Consider the following 13660-nt stretch of genomic DNA (forward strand, 5'->3'; position numbering starts at 1 on the left):
TTGCAGCAGGTTGATCGGCATCTCAAGGAGATGGGGATGGGCCAGGCATCTGCCTGGGGGATGGCCAGACGGAGGCCCCTGGAGTACCGGCGGAAAGTGGACGCAGCAACGCCTTACTCTGGCGTATGCTCCCATACCTGACCTGACCTGATATTCTTTTCAGGATCAGCCTCGTTCTACGCAAGTATTCTTTGGCAATTATTTTGCGCATTTGTTTGTCACATATTTGGTGGCTCTCTTCTACTCCAAGGTATTTGTATGATGCTTCGTTGTCTAGATCCTGTATTGTTGTATCTAGGTCGATTTTTATGTTGTCCGTTTTTGTTGATTTACCCTGTTTCACTAATTTCAGTTGTTCTCCCAATTTTTCATCATTCGGTACAAAGAGTTTTAAATCATCAATGTACAGTAGATGTGTCACCTTTCCTGCCTCTTTGGAAGTTCTCTTGTTAGATGTTCGGGTGTATCCATTTCCTTCCTCATTAATGAGGTTGCTCAGTAGGTCCAGGGCCAGGCAAAACAGGAAGGGTGAAAGACTATCTCTCGAGAAGATCCTGATCCTGTGACATGTCTTCACTCCTAGTATTTTGATCTTTCCTTTTTAGTATTGCAATATTAATGTGGTGTTCCATAGCTCCATTGCTTTCTCAATCAGTTTGATTATCTTGGGGTTGATCTTGTACGATTGCATGCATTGTGTCATCCAAGAATGTGGAACACTATCAAAAGCCTTTTTGGGAGTCTATCCAAGCTGTGGACAATTTGGTTTTACAGGTTTTGAGTATGGCCTTGTTTAGTAGTAGGTGGTCTTTTGTTCCATAGCATCCTCTTTTACATCCCTTCTGTTCTGCCTCGAGGCCTCCTTCTTGCATTAGGTATTGGTACATCATTCCTGTTGTTGGTGGAGAGGTTGTTGGTCTATACTTTTGAGGTAGTTGGGTCTCCTCTGATTTTGGGATGAGGAAGGTGTTACCTTCTGTGAGCCATTCATCCATTACCTCCTCTCCTTGGATAAGTTCATTGAATGCTCAAGCGTTGTGATTGTGGAGAGCATCTAGTTGCTTTAGCCATAAATTTGGAACTCCATCCGAGCCTGGCTTTTTAAAGTTTGTCATTTTTGCAAGTTCTTTATTTAATTTTTTTTTCTTATCGCTGAGGGTGTTTTTTTTAGATAGTGCTTCTTCTTTTCCAATTTTTGGATCCAATCCGACTCATTATGTTCTTTTGGGTCTTCATAGATTGCTTTCCAAATTTTTTCAACTCTATCCTTTTCAGGGGACTTATTACATCTTGCTTTTTATTCCTTCGTTCAGGGTAGAATCTCTCTGGGTTGTTTTTAAACAATTGGTTTTGTTTTCTCCATTTGTTAACTTCGTCATAGGTTTTTTTTTTTTTAATCTTCCTTGCTGTCATTTCTATTGAGAGTTTGTTTTCAGCAACCTTTGCCTCTAGGTTTTTGTCCTCGGCTTTATATGTATATTTTATTTTTTGTATTCTCTTTAATAGCTTTGGGCTTCTATTTCCACATATAAACTGCTGCATTTGTCCCGTTTCTTTTCTCAGTTGTTCTCCCTGTTTCATCTATCTCCGTTTCCCTGGTGGTACATGATCTTTGTTTGTAGGGGCTAGTTTAGTTTTCTTGCAGCGATGTTTGCCTGTTACTTTTTCTTGAATGAGCAATGCTACTGCAAAGCTCATGGTGTTGATACGGCTGATCCTTGTATGATTTTTTTCTGAGTGCTGTGTTGGTTCACCTCACCAGTATTTGTGTCTTTTTATTATTTTCTATTTTGTAGAGTTGTGGTCTTTCTCTGAGTGGTATCAGTCTCATCTCCTCCATTGCGTTGACCAGCTCTTCCTCCAGTTCAAGCTGCTCTTCATCTTTATTGTCTTCTTCCTTTCCCTCATTCTGCCATTCTCCATCCTCTTCCTGGCCATTATTTTTTGCCCCTCCCTGCACTTCATCTTCCTCTCCTCCGTTCTGTCATTCTCCCTCCTCTTCATGAACCTCACTATCCACCCCTCCCATCCTTATCTTCCCCACTGGTGCAAGTGCCCCCTGGTTTATGTTAATGGGTATGGTCCGTACCCAGTCATTCTCCCTCCATCACTTGTTGTCCTAGTCGCTGGGTCTCTGATGCCACATTGTGTTCCAAGCCCCGGTTTTGCCACCTAGTCTCTTCCTGTGCCATCACGGTCACCTACTCACTCTCCCTCTTCCAACTCCCGGCAACTCCTCGACTTTCCATTCTCTTCAAATCTTTTGCCACTTGTTCTCTGGCTTTGTCTGTTATCTTTTATTAGTTTTCTCTCTTGTGACCTATATTCTGTCGAGGCAATCATGGGAATTTATACAATAGGACCGTCTCTAATCTAGTTACCAGTTTTGTTTTCCCTTGCTGCTCCATGAATCAGTTCCCCCTGCCTTTCATCCCCCAAAGCTCATGGACTGAATAGACCGGCATTGAAGGATGATTTTTTTTCTCTGCTTTGCTCCATTGTTATCCCCCACCGCGTGGTGGAAGGGGGATATTGTTGTCACCCAGGTCGTCCGGCTGTCCGTCCGGCTGTCCGTCCGTCCGTCCGTCCGTCCGGGCGTCAACATTTATAGCTGTGAGTGCGATAACTCATAAATTGTTTGCCATATCGATTTGAAATTTGGGTCACACATGTACCACCTGAAAAGGAAGAACCCTATTGATTTTGGGCGTGGCCGGATCCAAGATGGCCGACTGGGGTGGCCATCTTGAAAAAAAAAGTTTTTTGTCATAAATGGAAAACCGCTTATCTGATTTCAATTATTTTGGTTACTACGTTCCTCACCCCTGGGGATCTTTTTCGAGATGTTGACCAAATGGTGTCTTGTTTCCAATTCACCTCCCTCATTATCTGGAATATGTATGACCTTTTTCATTCAATGGCGGGGGATTCCCCATCTCTGATGGTATATTTCTTTCTTTGTATTTCTTCTGTGGAGCTTGATCTTTTCTTTGCCAACAACAGGTAGCACCTTATCAGTCTTTCGACTCCATGCAGATATTTGTCTCTGTGTGAGGCGATCTTTTTCTTCACAAGAGGAGGTGCAGGCTACTTCTTTTTCAGCACACATACCATCTGCTAGGATTCGCGATTGCACAGATACTATACAGACACAGAATTTCTTTGAGGAGTTTGTGTTTCAATATTTCATGTTTTATTTTCTTTTATTTTCAACACACTTTTCTCTTCCCATCCTCCTGCCCCTCCCTCATTCTTTTCCTCCTTTCGCAATGCTCTTCTCATCATCCTGCCCCTCCCCCATTCTCTCACGACAACTCAGCTCCTTTTGTGTCCCTCGGGTATCGTATCACTTCGGGCTTACCTCCCTTCTCTGTGGGCGGCTCGTGAGAGCTTCAACTTTCGTCACAAGCCTCGCGATACAGCAACCGCCCACAGCTCCATCATGCAATGTGTCTGATACTCAATCATCCATGGGGCCGAAACGACTCACTCCGCCGTCCATAGAGCTTCGTTCACTTCTCATCTGTTCCTGACAGAGCTCTCCATCGCTGGCCACGTCTTCCTCGGAGTCTTTCTCAAGAGTCTCATGTGAGTCACTTGGCACATAAGTCCTATCACCCTGCATCGACAGAGTGCTAGCTCTCAAGCCACGCACAGTCAGAGGCCTACTCTTCCATCTTCTCTTTTACATCCCTTCTGTTTATTATGTCAGTGCTTCCACTCTGAGAGACCTGTGCAGCACACCTGCCCCTTCCCCATTCTTCCCCTCCTCTCACAGTGCTCATCCAGCTCTTATCATCATTCAGCCATCTCCCCAATTCTCTCGCGTGCGCTAGCTCTCAAGCCACGCACACTGTCAGAGGCCTACTCTTCCGTCTTCCCTCGAGCCTCTCCACCTTGGCTAAGTCGCCAATCTACCTTCAAGATCGTCCTCTTACTCCTCTCCCTCTTCTTGGCATTAAATTTGAAGCATTGCAATCTCCATTGGTAGACCGAAATTATCCATATACAGGTTTTGATGCCAGTGTGTGTGTGTGTGTGTGTGTGTGTGTGTGTGTGTGTGTGTGTGTGTGTGTGTGTGTGTGTGTGTGTGTGTGTGTGTGTGTGTGTGTGTGTGTGTGTGTGTGTGTGTGTGCGCGCGCGCGCGCGCGCGCGCGCGTGCGTGTCCACATCGATATCTTTTTGTTTTAAAAATGTTTTTCTCTGCAAACCGCCTGTCCAATCAATGCAAAACTTTAAACATAGGAGGGACCTTGTTGCTAACTTTGACATATTAGGCCGTAATTGGATTAAAGTAAAAATTTTGACATAATTTTCTCTGAAACCGCTCAATGAAAAAAATTGAAACTTGGCACATGTCAACTTCCCATGCGGCATATAGGGTGATAATGATGACATCATTTTCGAAGTCGTATTCCAACCATAATTGCTTGAATTGAAATCCTTATCCCAAAAATCTGAAACTTCATATATCTGATCTATGACCTGATGTGAGTGAACAATTAAACTTATGACATCATAGGTCACATGGTATGGCAGCCAAATTGGATCCAAGGAAAAAAAATTGGACATCATTTTCTTTGGAACCGCTCAACAAAAAACATCAAAACTTCGCATATGTCATCAACTCCCCATGGGGTATATAGGACGATAACGATGACATAATTGATGAAGTGGTATTCCAGACATAATAGGTTCAATTGAAATCTTTGTCTGAAAAATCTGAAACTTAATATATCTCATCTTTGACACTATGTGAATGAAGAACTAAATTTATGACATTCATAACCCATTCAGCCTGGTCTTGGCTAAATGGTTAGGGTGGGGGGCTTGGGATAATAGGATCCTGAGTTTAAATCCCACTTGGTTGTTGAATTAATACCAGGTGGGGTTGGCTGCCTGTCATCCTTCTGAGGTTGACAAAATGAGTGCCAGCTTGCTGGTATATGCTTGGTGTTGGCTGAATGGTTAGGGCGGGGAGGGGGGGGTTGGGATCCTCGGGTCCCGAGTTCAAATCCCACTCAGCTGTTGAATTAATACCAGGTGGGGTTAACTCGGCCTGTCATCCTTCCGAGGTCGGCAAAATGAGTGCCAGCATGCTGGTGTCTTGTGTCGGAGTGGCGACCCGTCCAGGATTGTGCCCAATAGCCAAGGAAACTGCTTAGGCAGCACCGATGCTCTGCACAGAGTCTAGTCCCAATGGATGGATGGATGGATGGATAACCTATTCCAAGAAACTATGTGACATAATAGAGTGCATGGATGACATGGTTACATAGGCCATAATGGCAGTGGGTCATAATAGTAGCATGTTCAGTTAACAACAGTATTTTTGTTCAGAATGAATGTGCGAGGTGAGACTATACACTCGGCGAGTGTAGTCCTCGTTATATAGTTTAAAAAAATGTATTTACATGCTGGAGATTTTAATTTTTATTGCACTATGAAATACCTTGTCATTATAACCGCCGGGGTGAACACAAAACAGAAGAACACAAAAGATGTGAAGACTGAAGAATCGTCATAATTGAAGTAGTCTGACTTGAAAATGGTTTTCTGTTGTCGGACTGCGAGCAATATTCCACCATTAGCCACACCCACATAGCTGTGATTGGCTCTCAGCTAATTGTGTTGCCATGCCATGGGCTACCCCCACCAGGCTGATTGACAGACATTGTCCCACACACTCCTCTTGGGCCTTCATTGTACAATGCATCTCCACAGCGATGCCTTTGTGGCATCCTTTTACGTTATGAAAATTTTGAGCAGCCATGGACACTACAAATGCAGTTGATTCATGTTTAATCCAAGTACTGAGCTGCAACCAATTTTGAGTTTGGCTGTCTGAAGAAAACAAGCTCGAATGAGCTAACATCCTCGTCCTTTTAATGATGACGTCATAAAAAGGAATATGACGTCATTGTGATGTATCAGGTTTGCGATAAATTATCTGTGCTAATGCCCGGCTTGATTCCCGCAAACAAAATTCAAACAGCTTGCCTAGTTTCGGAGATAATGGTAGAGGCGGTTTCCATTAGCGGCGATATTATGACGTCAACTTTTTTTTCTCGGAAGAATTTCCAAAATCGGAGATGGTTACTGCCTGCGCGTGGGCTTTCTGCATATACATGGCAAGTTTCACGAAGATCCGATGAAGACTCTGGGTTGTGAAACAAAAAATAGGAATGACGTCATAAAAATTGATATGACATCATAGTGATGTATCATATGTGCGGTAATTCATCCCTGCTAATGCCTTGTTCGATTCCCGCAAACAGAATTCAAAAAGCTTGCCTAGTTTGAGATAATTTTTTAGGCGATTTCCATTAACGGAGATATTTTGACGTCATAACTTTTTTTGTAGGAGAAATTTTCAAAATCGGAGATGGTTACTGTCTGTGCAGGGTATTTTTACATATATATGCCAAGTTTCAGGAAGTTTCGATGAAAACTGGAGGCTGTGAAACAAAAAAGTCCACAAGAACAACAACGTGAGTAAGACTTAGAGATCCTCCATGTGGATCTAAAAAGATGTGGAAGAAGAAGAATAAGGAAAATGACCAATCTGGGCTGTTTTGGGTCTGTCAGTTTTGAAGCGCAGCAATGCTGTCCAAGAGCTTCATGAGTGTTGTTGGATGGGAAATCCTCGACAGACGACGGGTTGGGACAGAGCTGTCAACCCACAACAGACCAGAAGAGTAAGAACCAAACAGCCGGGGCTCTGGGCACCGCCCAGGTCCCCAGCGGGGTCGCCAGGGGTCTTGCCCTCGTCAATTCTTTTCGGGTTCAGATTTTTGAGGCAGTCGAGGAATGGCGACCCTGAGTTGCTATTTCTGCATCCAAATGGCACAAACTGTCCCACCAGACAGACTACTACATGATGTGTTGGTGAAAAACAAAAGTAAACCACTTCACCAACACTTCGGTTTATGTTTGAAAAGCACATTTTCACGATCAAATGTGATACTGAATGCAGACTCTGACAATAATCTTTTCACATGAATTACATTCTTTCCACATTTCCAGAAACTCGGTCAGTTTCAGCCACTTCGATGGTGTAGGTCCGTCAATTATCACTTTCCGATGATCCCGTATCAGACTCTCGAGATCTAGAAGCAGGTCAAGACTGTGCGAAAAGTGTCAAACTGAACCAGACAATCAAATTGCTTGGTTTAACGGCCTGAGTGACGAAGCGAAACAAACGATGCACCTGATTGGCCGCTGGTCCATGAGGAGGCTTTCCTTGATGTTTATGCATTGAATGAGATGTAAACATTGTTGTCGATGATGGAGAAATAAATAAATGACCAACACATTTATTTTTCTATATCTTTGCTTGAAAGCATGAGGAAATCGGGTTTTTTTCGGAGTTTTGTTGAAGTAAACAAGGATAGTGTCTGTGCCATCCCCACACAGGAAGTCCGACATCTTGACCATAAATGGATGAGGTGTGTTCGTGTGTGTGAGGCATGTTTTTTGTGGAGTTCGACTGGAGCGATCTGATATGGAATATGATACAAGAAACTGATCGTCGTGGTCTCCTGAGTTGATTCGGCTAATTAACTACAAATAACCTGAAGAATTCCCATGTTTTAAACGCACGCCATGTTAAGGTGTATAGAGCAGCTTAATAGGTCCTTCCACGGCCTGGCATTCTCATTACTAAATGATTCGAGCTGGGGCATGCGTGGGGCAAGGGTCAGGGGTTGGGCGAGTGTCGGAAAAAGTTTCGCCATGTTTTCGTACGTAATAAATAGATGGCATCGCATGGAACAGGAAGGCCTCGGACGTCAAAGCAATGCGATAATTGAAGGGACAAGAAATGGATTTAAACGATGTTGAACAGATGGAACTTGACCGAATGAAACTCGGAGAACATTCATGATGTCGGTGCTTCCCCTCCGAGAGACCTGTGTTACACACCTGGTGGGCCTTCTGAGACCCTCACATACCCTCTGGACATTGTGTTCTCTGTTCGGTTCGTTGTTCAGTTTCTCTTCATATCTCCTGGTTGATAAACACATCATGACGTCTTTCTCACTTTGTGCTGACAATGCGTGGGAAAACAACGACGGCTTCTTCTTCTTCCTCTTAATCCAACTCAGTCAGACGCAGCACACACACACACACACACTCACACACTCACACACACACACACACACACACACACACACACACACACACACACACACACACACACACACACACACACACACACACACACACTCACACACTCACACACACATGACTCCGGGGAGCATCATTTGCTGTGGATGAACCGATGTTAGCAAATTTGATAACAAACGGAGCTGTTCGAGGTTGAAAGCAGAATCGTCTTGTCTTTACTGCCTCCAAGTGGAGGAAATGAGTGAAACATCTGTGGGGCTACAGGTACAAATCTCAACAAGTACCAGGATGGCCGAGTGGTTAAGGCGTTGGACTTAAGATCCAATGGATTTAGATCCACGTGGGTTCGAACCCCACTCCTGGTAACGTTTTATTCTTAACTCTAACGGGACGGACATTGCTGTTCTCATGATGTTTGTAGATTTCCGCATCCGATTGATAAACATCGTGCCATTAAATTATTCAAATATCGCACCTGCTTGTTTGTTCGTATCCTTTCCTCACCTGTGTTACAAGTGGAGGTACCTGCTTTGTGGTGCTTTAAAAGGCGGTGTATAATCAGAAATACTGTTTCATACGGCGATATAGCCTGGTGTTGGCGCAGTGGTTAGGGCAGCGGCTTGGGATCCAAAAGGTCCTGAGTTCAAGCCCCGTTGGGCCACTGAATTAATACACCAGGGGGTTGACTCAGCCTGTCATCCTTCCGAGGTCGGCGAAATGAGTACCAGTGTACTGGACCGGTGTATACCCCGGTTAAAATAGGTGTACCATATCCCTGTGTCGTAAGAGGCGACCAGGGTTGCGTCAGGAAGGGCATCCGGCGTAAAAACTATGCCAAATCAGAATGCGGATCATAACGGATGATCCGCTGTGGCGACCCCTAACGGGAGCAGCCGAAAGAAGAAGAAGACTGTTTCATGGGGCGAGAGATATTCAACTGTTATGTAAATAAAATTGAATGTTGAAAATAACAAACGTTTTCTGAATCGAATCGAGAGAAGGTACCGGGATTGAATGAGACTCATCATTATTATGTGAAGAAGAAGAAGATGGGTGAAGAGTTATTGTTTTCATGTGAATTAAAACCGGCCCATCTCTCCTCACCTTTCTCATCTTTTTATCACACTGTTTAAAACTGGCCCATCATTCCTCACCTTACTCATCTTTTTATCATACTGTTTTAAACTGGCCCATCATTCCTCACCTTACTCATCTTTTTATCATACTGTTTCAAACTGGCCCTTCTATCCTCACCTTACTCATCTTTTTATCATACTGTTTCAAACTGGCCCATCTATCCTCACCTGAATCATCTTTTTATCACACTGTTTCAAACTGGCCCATCTATCCTCACCTTACTCATCTTTTTATCATACTGTTTCAAACTGGCCCATCTATCCTCACCTGAATCATCTTTTTATCATACTGTTTCAAACTGGCCCATCTATCCTCACCTTACTCATCTTTTTATCACACTGTTTAAAACTGGCCCATCATTCCTCACCTTACTCATCTTTTTATCATACTGTTTTAAACTGGCCCATCATTCCTCACCTTACTCATCTTTTTATCATACTGTTTCAAACTGGCCCATCTATCCTCACCTGAATCATCTTTTTATCACACTGTTTCAAACTGGCCCATCTATCCTCACCTTACTCATCTTTTCATCATACTGTTTCAAACTGGCCCATCTATCCTCACCTGAATCATCTTTTTATCATACTGTTTCAAACTGGCCCATCTATCCTCACCTTATTCATCTTTTTATCACACTGTTTCAAACTGGCCCATCTATCCTCACCTGAATCATCTTTTTATCATAATGTTTCAAACTGGTCCATCTATCCTCACCTTACTCATCTTTTTATCACACTGTTTCAAACTGGCCCATCTATCCTCACCTGAATCATCTTTTTATCATACTGTTTCAAACTGGCCCATCTATCCTCACCTTACTCATCTTTTTATCACACTGTTTCAAACTGGCCCATCTATCCTCACCTGAATCATCTTTTTATCACACTGTTTCAAACTGGCCCATCTATCCTCACCTGAATCATCTTTTTATCATACTGTTTCAAACTGGTCCATCTATCCTCACCTTACTCATCTTTTTATCACACTGTTTCAAACTGGTCCATCTATCCTCACCTTACTCATCTTTTTATCACACTGTTTCAAACTGACCCATCTATCCTCACCTGAATCATTTTTTTATCATACTGTTTCAAACTGGTCCATCTATCCTCACCTTACTCATCTTTTTATCACACTGTTTCAAACTGGCCCATCTATCCTTACCTTACTCATCTTTTTATCACACTGTTTCAAACTGGTCCATCTATCCTCACCTGAATCATCTTTTTATCATACTGTTTCAAACTGGTCCATCTATCCTCACCTTACTCATCTTTTTATCACACTGTTTCAAACTGGCCCATCTATCCTCACCTGAATAATCTTTTTATCATACTGTTTCAAACTGGTCCATCTATCCTCACCTTACTCATCTTTTTATCACACTGTTTCAAACTGGTCCATCTATCCTCACCTTATTCATCTTTTTATCACACTGTTTCAAACTGGCCCATCTATCCTCACCTGAATCATCTTTTTATCATACTGTTTCAAACTGGTCCATCTATCCTCACCTTACTCATCTTTTTATCACACTGTTTCAAACTGGCCCATCTATCCTCACCTGAATCATCTTTTTATCATACTGTTTCAAACTGGCCCATCTATCCTCACCTTACTCATCTTTTTATCACACTGTTTCAAACTGGCCCATCTATCCTCACCTGAATCATCTTTTTATCATACTGTTTCAAACTGGTCCATCTATCCTCACCTTACTCATCTTTTTATCATACTGTTTCAAACTGGCCCATCTATCCTCACCTGAATCATTTTTTTTATCACACTGTTTCAAACTGGCCCATCTATCCTCACCTTACTCATCTTTTTATCATACTGTTTGAAACTGGTCCATCTATCCTCACCTTACTCATCTTTTTATCATGCTGTTTGCAGATTCGGCTTGACTCGGTGGAATCCCCTTCAGGACAATTGTTGCCATCAAGATGCACACAGGCAGGGATGGATACAGGTATACCGAGACCGAGCTCCTTTTGTATTACAGATGCTTGAGTGGGTGTTCCAAGAGTCTGAAGGAATTGTCCTTTCCAGTGTAGTTGTGGAAGGTTTTGTGAGTTCAGTGTGAGGAGTTATTTATCAAAAATCAAACCGATGGATTCTTCAATAAAAGTGGTTGAATGGATTATTCGGAGGTTGCACCGTTGGATTGTAAATCGGTTCACTTTGTGGAATCGACTGGCGAATCTCTGGACCAGGCTGTTGAATAATCTTCAAATGAACATTATATTTACTTTGTACTGTACAATGATAAGTTTCAATGAAAATATTGGCTTCTATTCGCAAACAGCTCTCTCTCGCTTTCCAAGCCAGTCGGTGCATATCAACCGCTTTGCAAACAGCTCACCGAGTCATTTTGCAAATGGACAAAGCGATCAAGGGAGGAACTTCGTCATGTTCGCAAAAATTCCCGCCGTTGTCGGATTGAAAATGACACAACAACCAATGAAATGTTCAGAAGCATACCTGGTATGTACAGAGTTGTCACAAGAGGATCAAGCAAAACTGAAAAAACAAGTTTTGTCATAATCCATCCATAACGTTTTGAAATATCATGTTGTACTGCATACAGTGTAGTCACTCATTATTAGTTATCGTAATCCTTTGGATTTCGGCAATTATGTTGGTCAGTTGTGTGTGTCTGTCTGTCTGTCTGTTTGTTTGTGTGTTTGTTTACCCTGTAGCAGTCACACCGTTTCAGCGATCATGACCAAACTGGGTACAGACGTCGGCCATGGTCCAACTTAGACACTTATCGTTTTTGGTGAATCTCGGTCAAAGGTCAAGGTCACCGAAAAACCGAAATTTTTATTTTCGCAATAACGTCTGCTAAAATGGTCGTATCGACTTCAAACCAAATCCAAAATGTGCATCTTCCAATTCTGCATCCAACCATATGTCTCATTGGGGTGCCACACCAACACCCTTCTTAGCGGTCGGGGGTTGAATGTCAGGGGGGTCAAAACTTTCAAATTGTGATAAAAACACCATTTCAAGTCCGATTGACTTCCAACTTATGATCATGACCAAACTAAGTGCTATAACTCATTAAACAGGAGCACTATCGACTTATAAGAACCAAATTGATTTCCAGGTTTTTGTTTTTTCAGAGATCATGGAGATATGACAAAGTTATTCCGGCAATTCCTTGCTCAACGACAAATTTTATTTTTTTCTTTACATTTTGCTCATATTTTTAATAGAGCAAACATGTGAACACGAGTAGCCATGAGAGGAGGCTTTCCTGAATGTTCATGCATTGAATGAGATGTAAACATCGTTGTCGATGCTGTAGAAATAAATAAATGACCAACACATTTATTTTTCTATATCTTTGCTTGAAAGCATGAGGAAATCAGTTGTTTTTTCGGAGTTTTATTGAAGTAAACATGGAAAGTGTCTGTGCCCTCCCCACACAGGAAGTCCGACATCTTTACCATAAATGGATGAGGTGTGTTTGTGTGTGTGAGGCATGTTTTTTGTGGAGTTCTACTGGAGCGTTCTGATGTAGAATATGACACAACAAACTGATCGTCATGGTCTCCTGAGTTGATTAAGCTAATTAAATACAAATAATCTGAAGAATTCCCTTGTTTTAAACACACGCCATGTTAAGGTGTATAGAGCAGCTTAATAGGTCCTTCCACGGCCTGGCATTCTCAATACAAAATGATTCGAGCTTGGGCATGCGTGGGGAAAGGGTGAGGGGTTGGGCGAGTGTCGGAAAAAGTTTCGCCATATTTTCATACGTAATAAATAGATGGCGTCGCTCGATCAGGGAGGCATCGGATCTCGGACGTCAAAGCAATGCGACAATTGAAGGGACAAGAAATGGATTTAAACGATGTTGAACAGATGGAACTTGACCGAATGAAACTCGGAGAACATTCATGATGTCGGTGCTTCCCCTCCGAGAGACCTGTGTTACACACTTGGCGGGCCTTCTGAGACCCTCACATACCCTCTGGACATTGTGTTCTCTGTTCGGTTCGTTTTTAGGTCATCTCTACCGAGATGACTTAATAAAGCCGGACGAAATGTCTGTCCGTCCGTCCGTCCGTCAAACAATTTTTCTTTCCGATCTTGATGAAACTTAGTATGTGGGTAGAGGTCGATGAGTGTTGCACAATGATATAACTTTTGTCCGGGGTCAAGGTCACGAGGTCACGTAAGTTATAAAAATCGCCATTTTGAAAACCTATCTCGTCTTCCATTCTACAAGATATTCGGCAACTGTTTATTGATTATGATAGTAAAAAATATTATCTTGTATCTAACCGAATAGATTTTTGAATTTCCGTCCCGTTTGGCCGCCACGTCACCTGGAAGATGGTCAAAAACACCTCCCGGTACAAAGAAAACTTTTCACTTTTGA

At 42.6% G+C, this 13660-nt stretch overlaps 1 protein-coding gene and 1 non-coding gene across 7 annotated transcripts in view; both read left to right on the top strand.

The window, feature by feature from the left end:
- Positions 1-7760: 7760 nt before the first annotated feature.
- Positions 7761-13660, top strand: part of LOC147010672 (uncharacterized) — a 39589-nt gene continuing 33689 nt past the window's right edge. For 2 of the 6 annotated variants that reach the window (XM_085858948.1, XM_085858953.1), the window contains exons 1-2: positions 7761-7978; positions 11164-11239. In XM_085858948.1, the coding sequence (XP_085715074.1) occupies positions 11214-11239 (26 nt within the window). In that variant the 5' untranslated portion in view covers positions 7761-7978; positions 11164-11213. Of the gene's footprint in view, positions 8490-11163; positions 11240-13660 lie in introns of all 6 variants that reach the window. The other 4 variants (XM_085858949.1, XR_015052239.1, XR_015052238.1 and 1 more) reach the window with 4 other exon arrangements.
- TRNAL-UAA (transfer RNA leucine (anticodon UAA)) lies at positions 8410-8492 on the top strand. The gene has a single exon. It is a non-coding gene; the product is annotated as a tRNA-Leu (tRNA).

This window comes from Eptatretus burgeri, chromosome 16 (genome assembly GCF_056783735.1).
Source record: "Eptatretus burgeri isolate ZD-2024b chromosome 16, Ebu_testis_v1, whole genome shotgun sequence".
Lineage (NCBI taxonomy): Eukaryota > Metazoa > Chordata > Myxini > Myxiniformes > Myxinidae > Eptatretus > Eptatretus burgeri.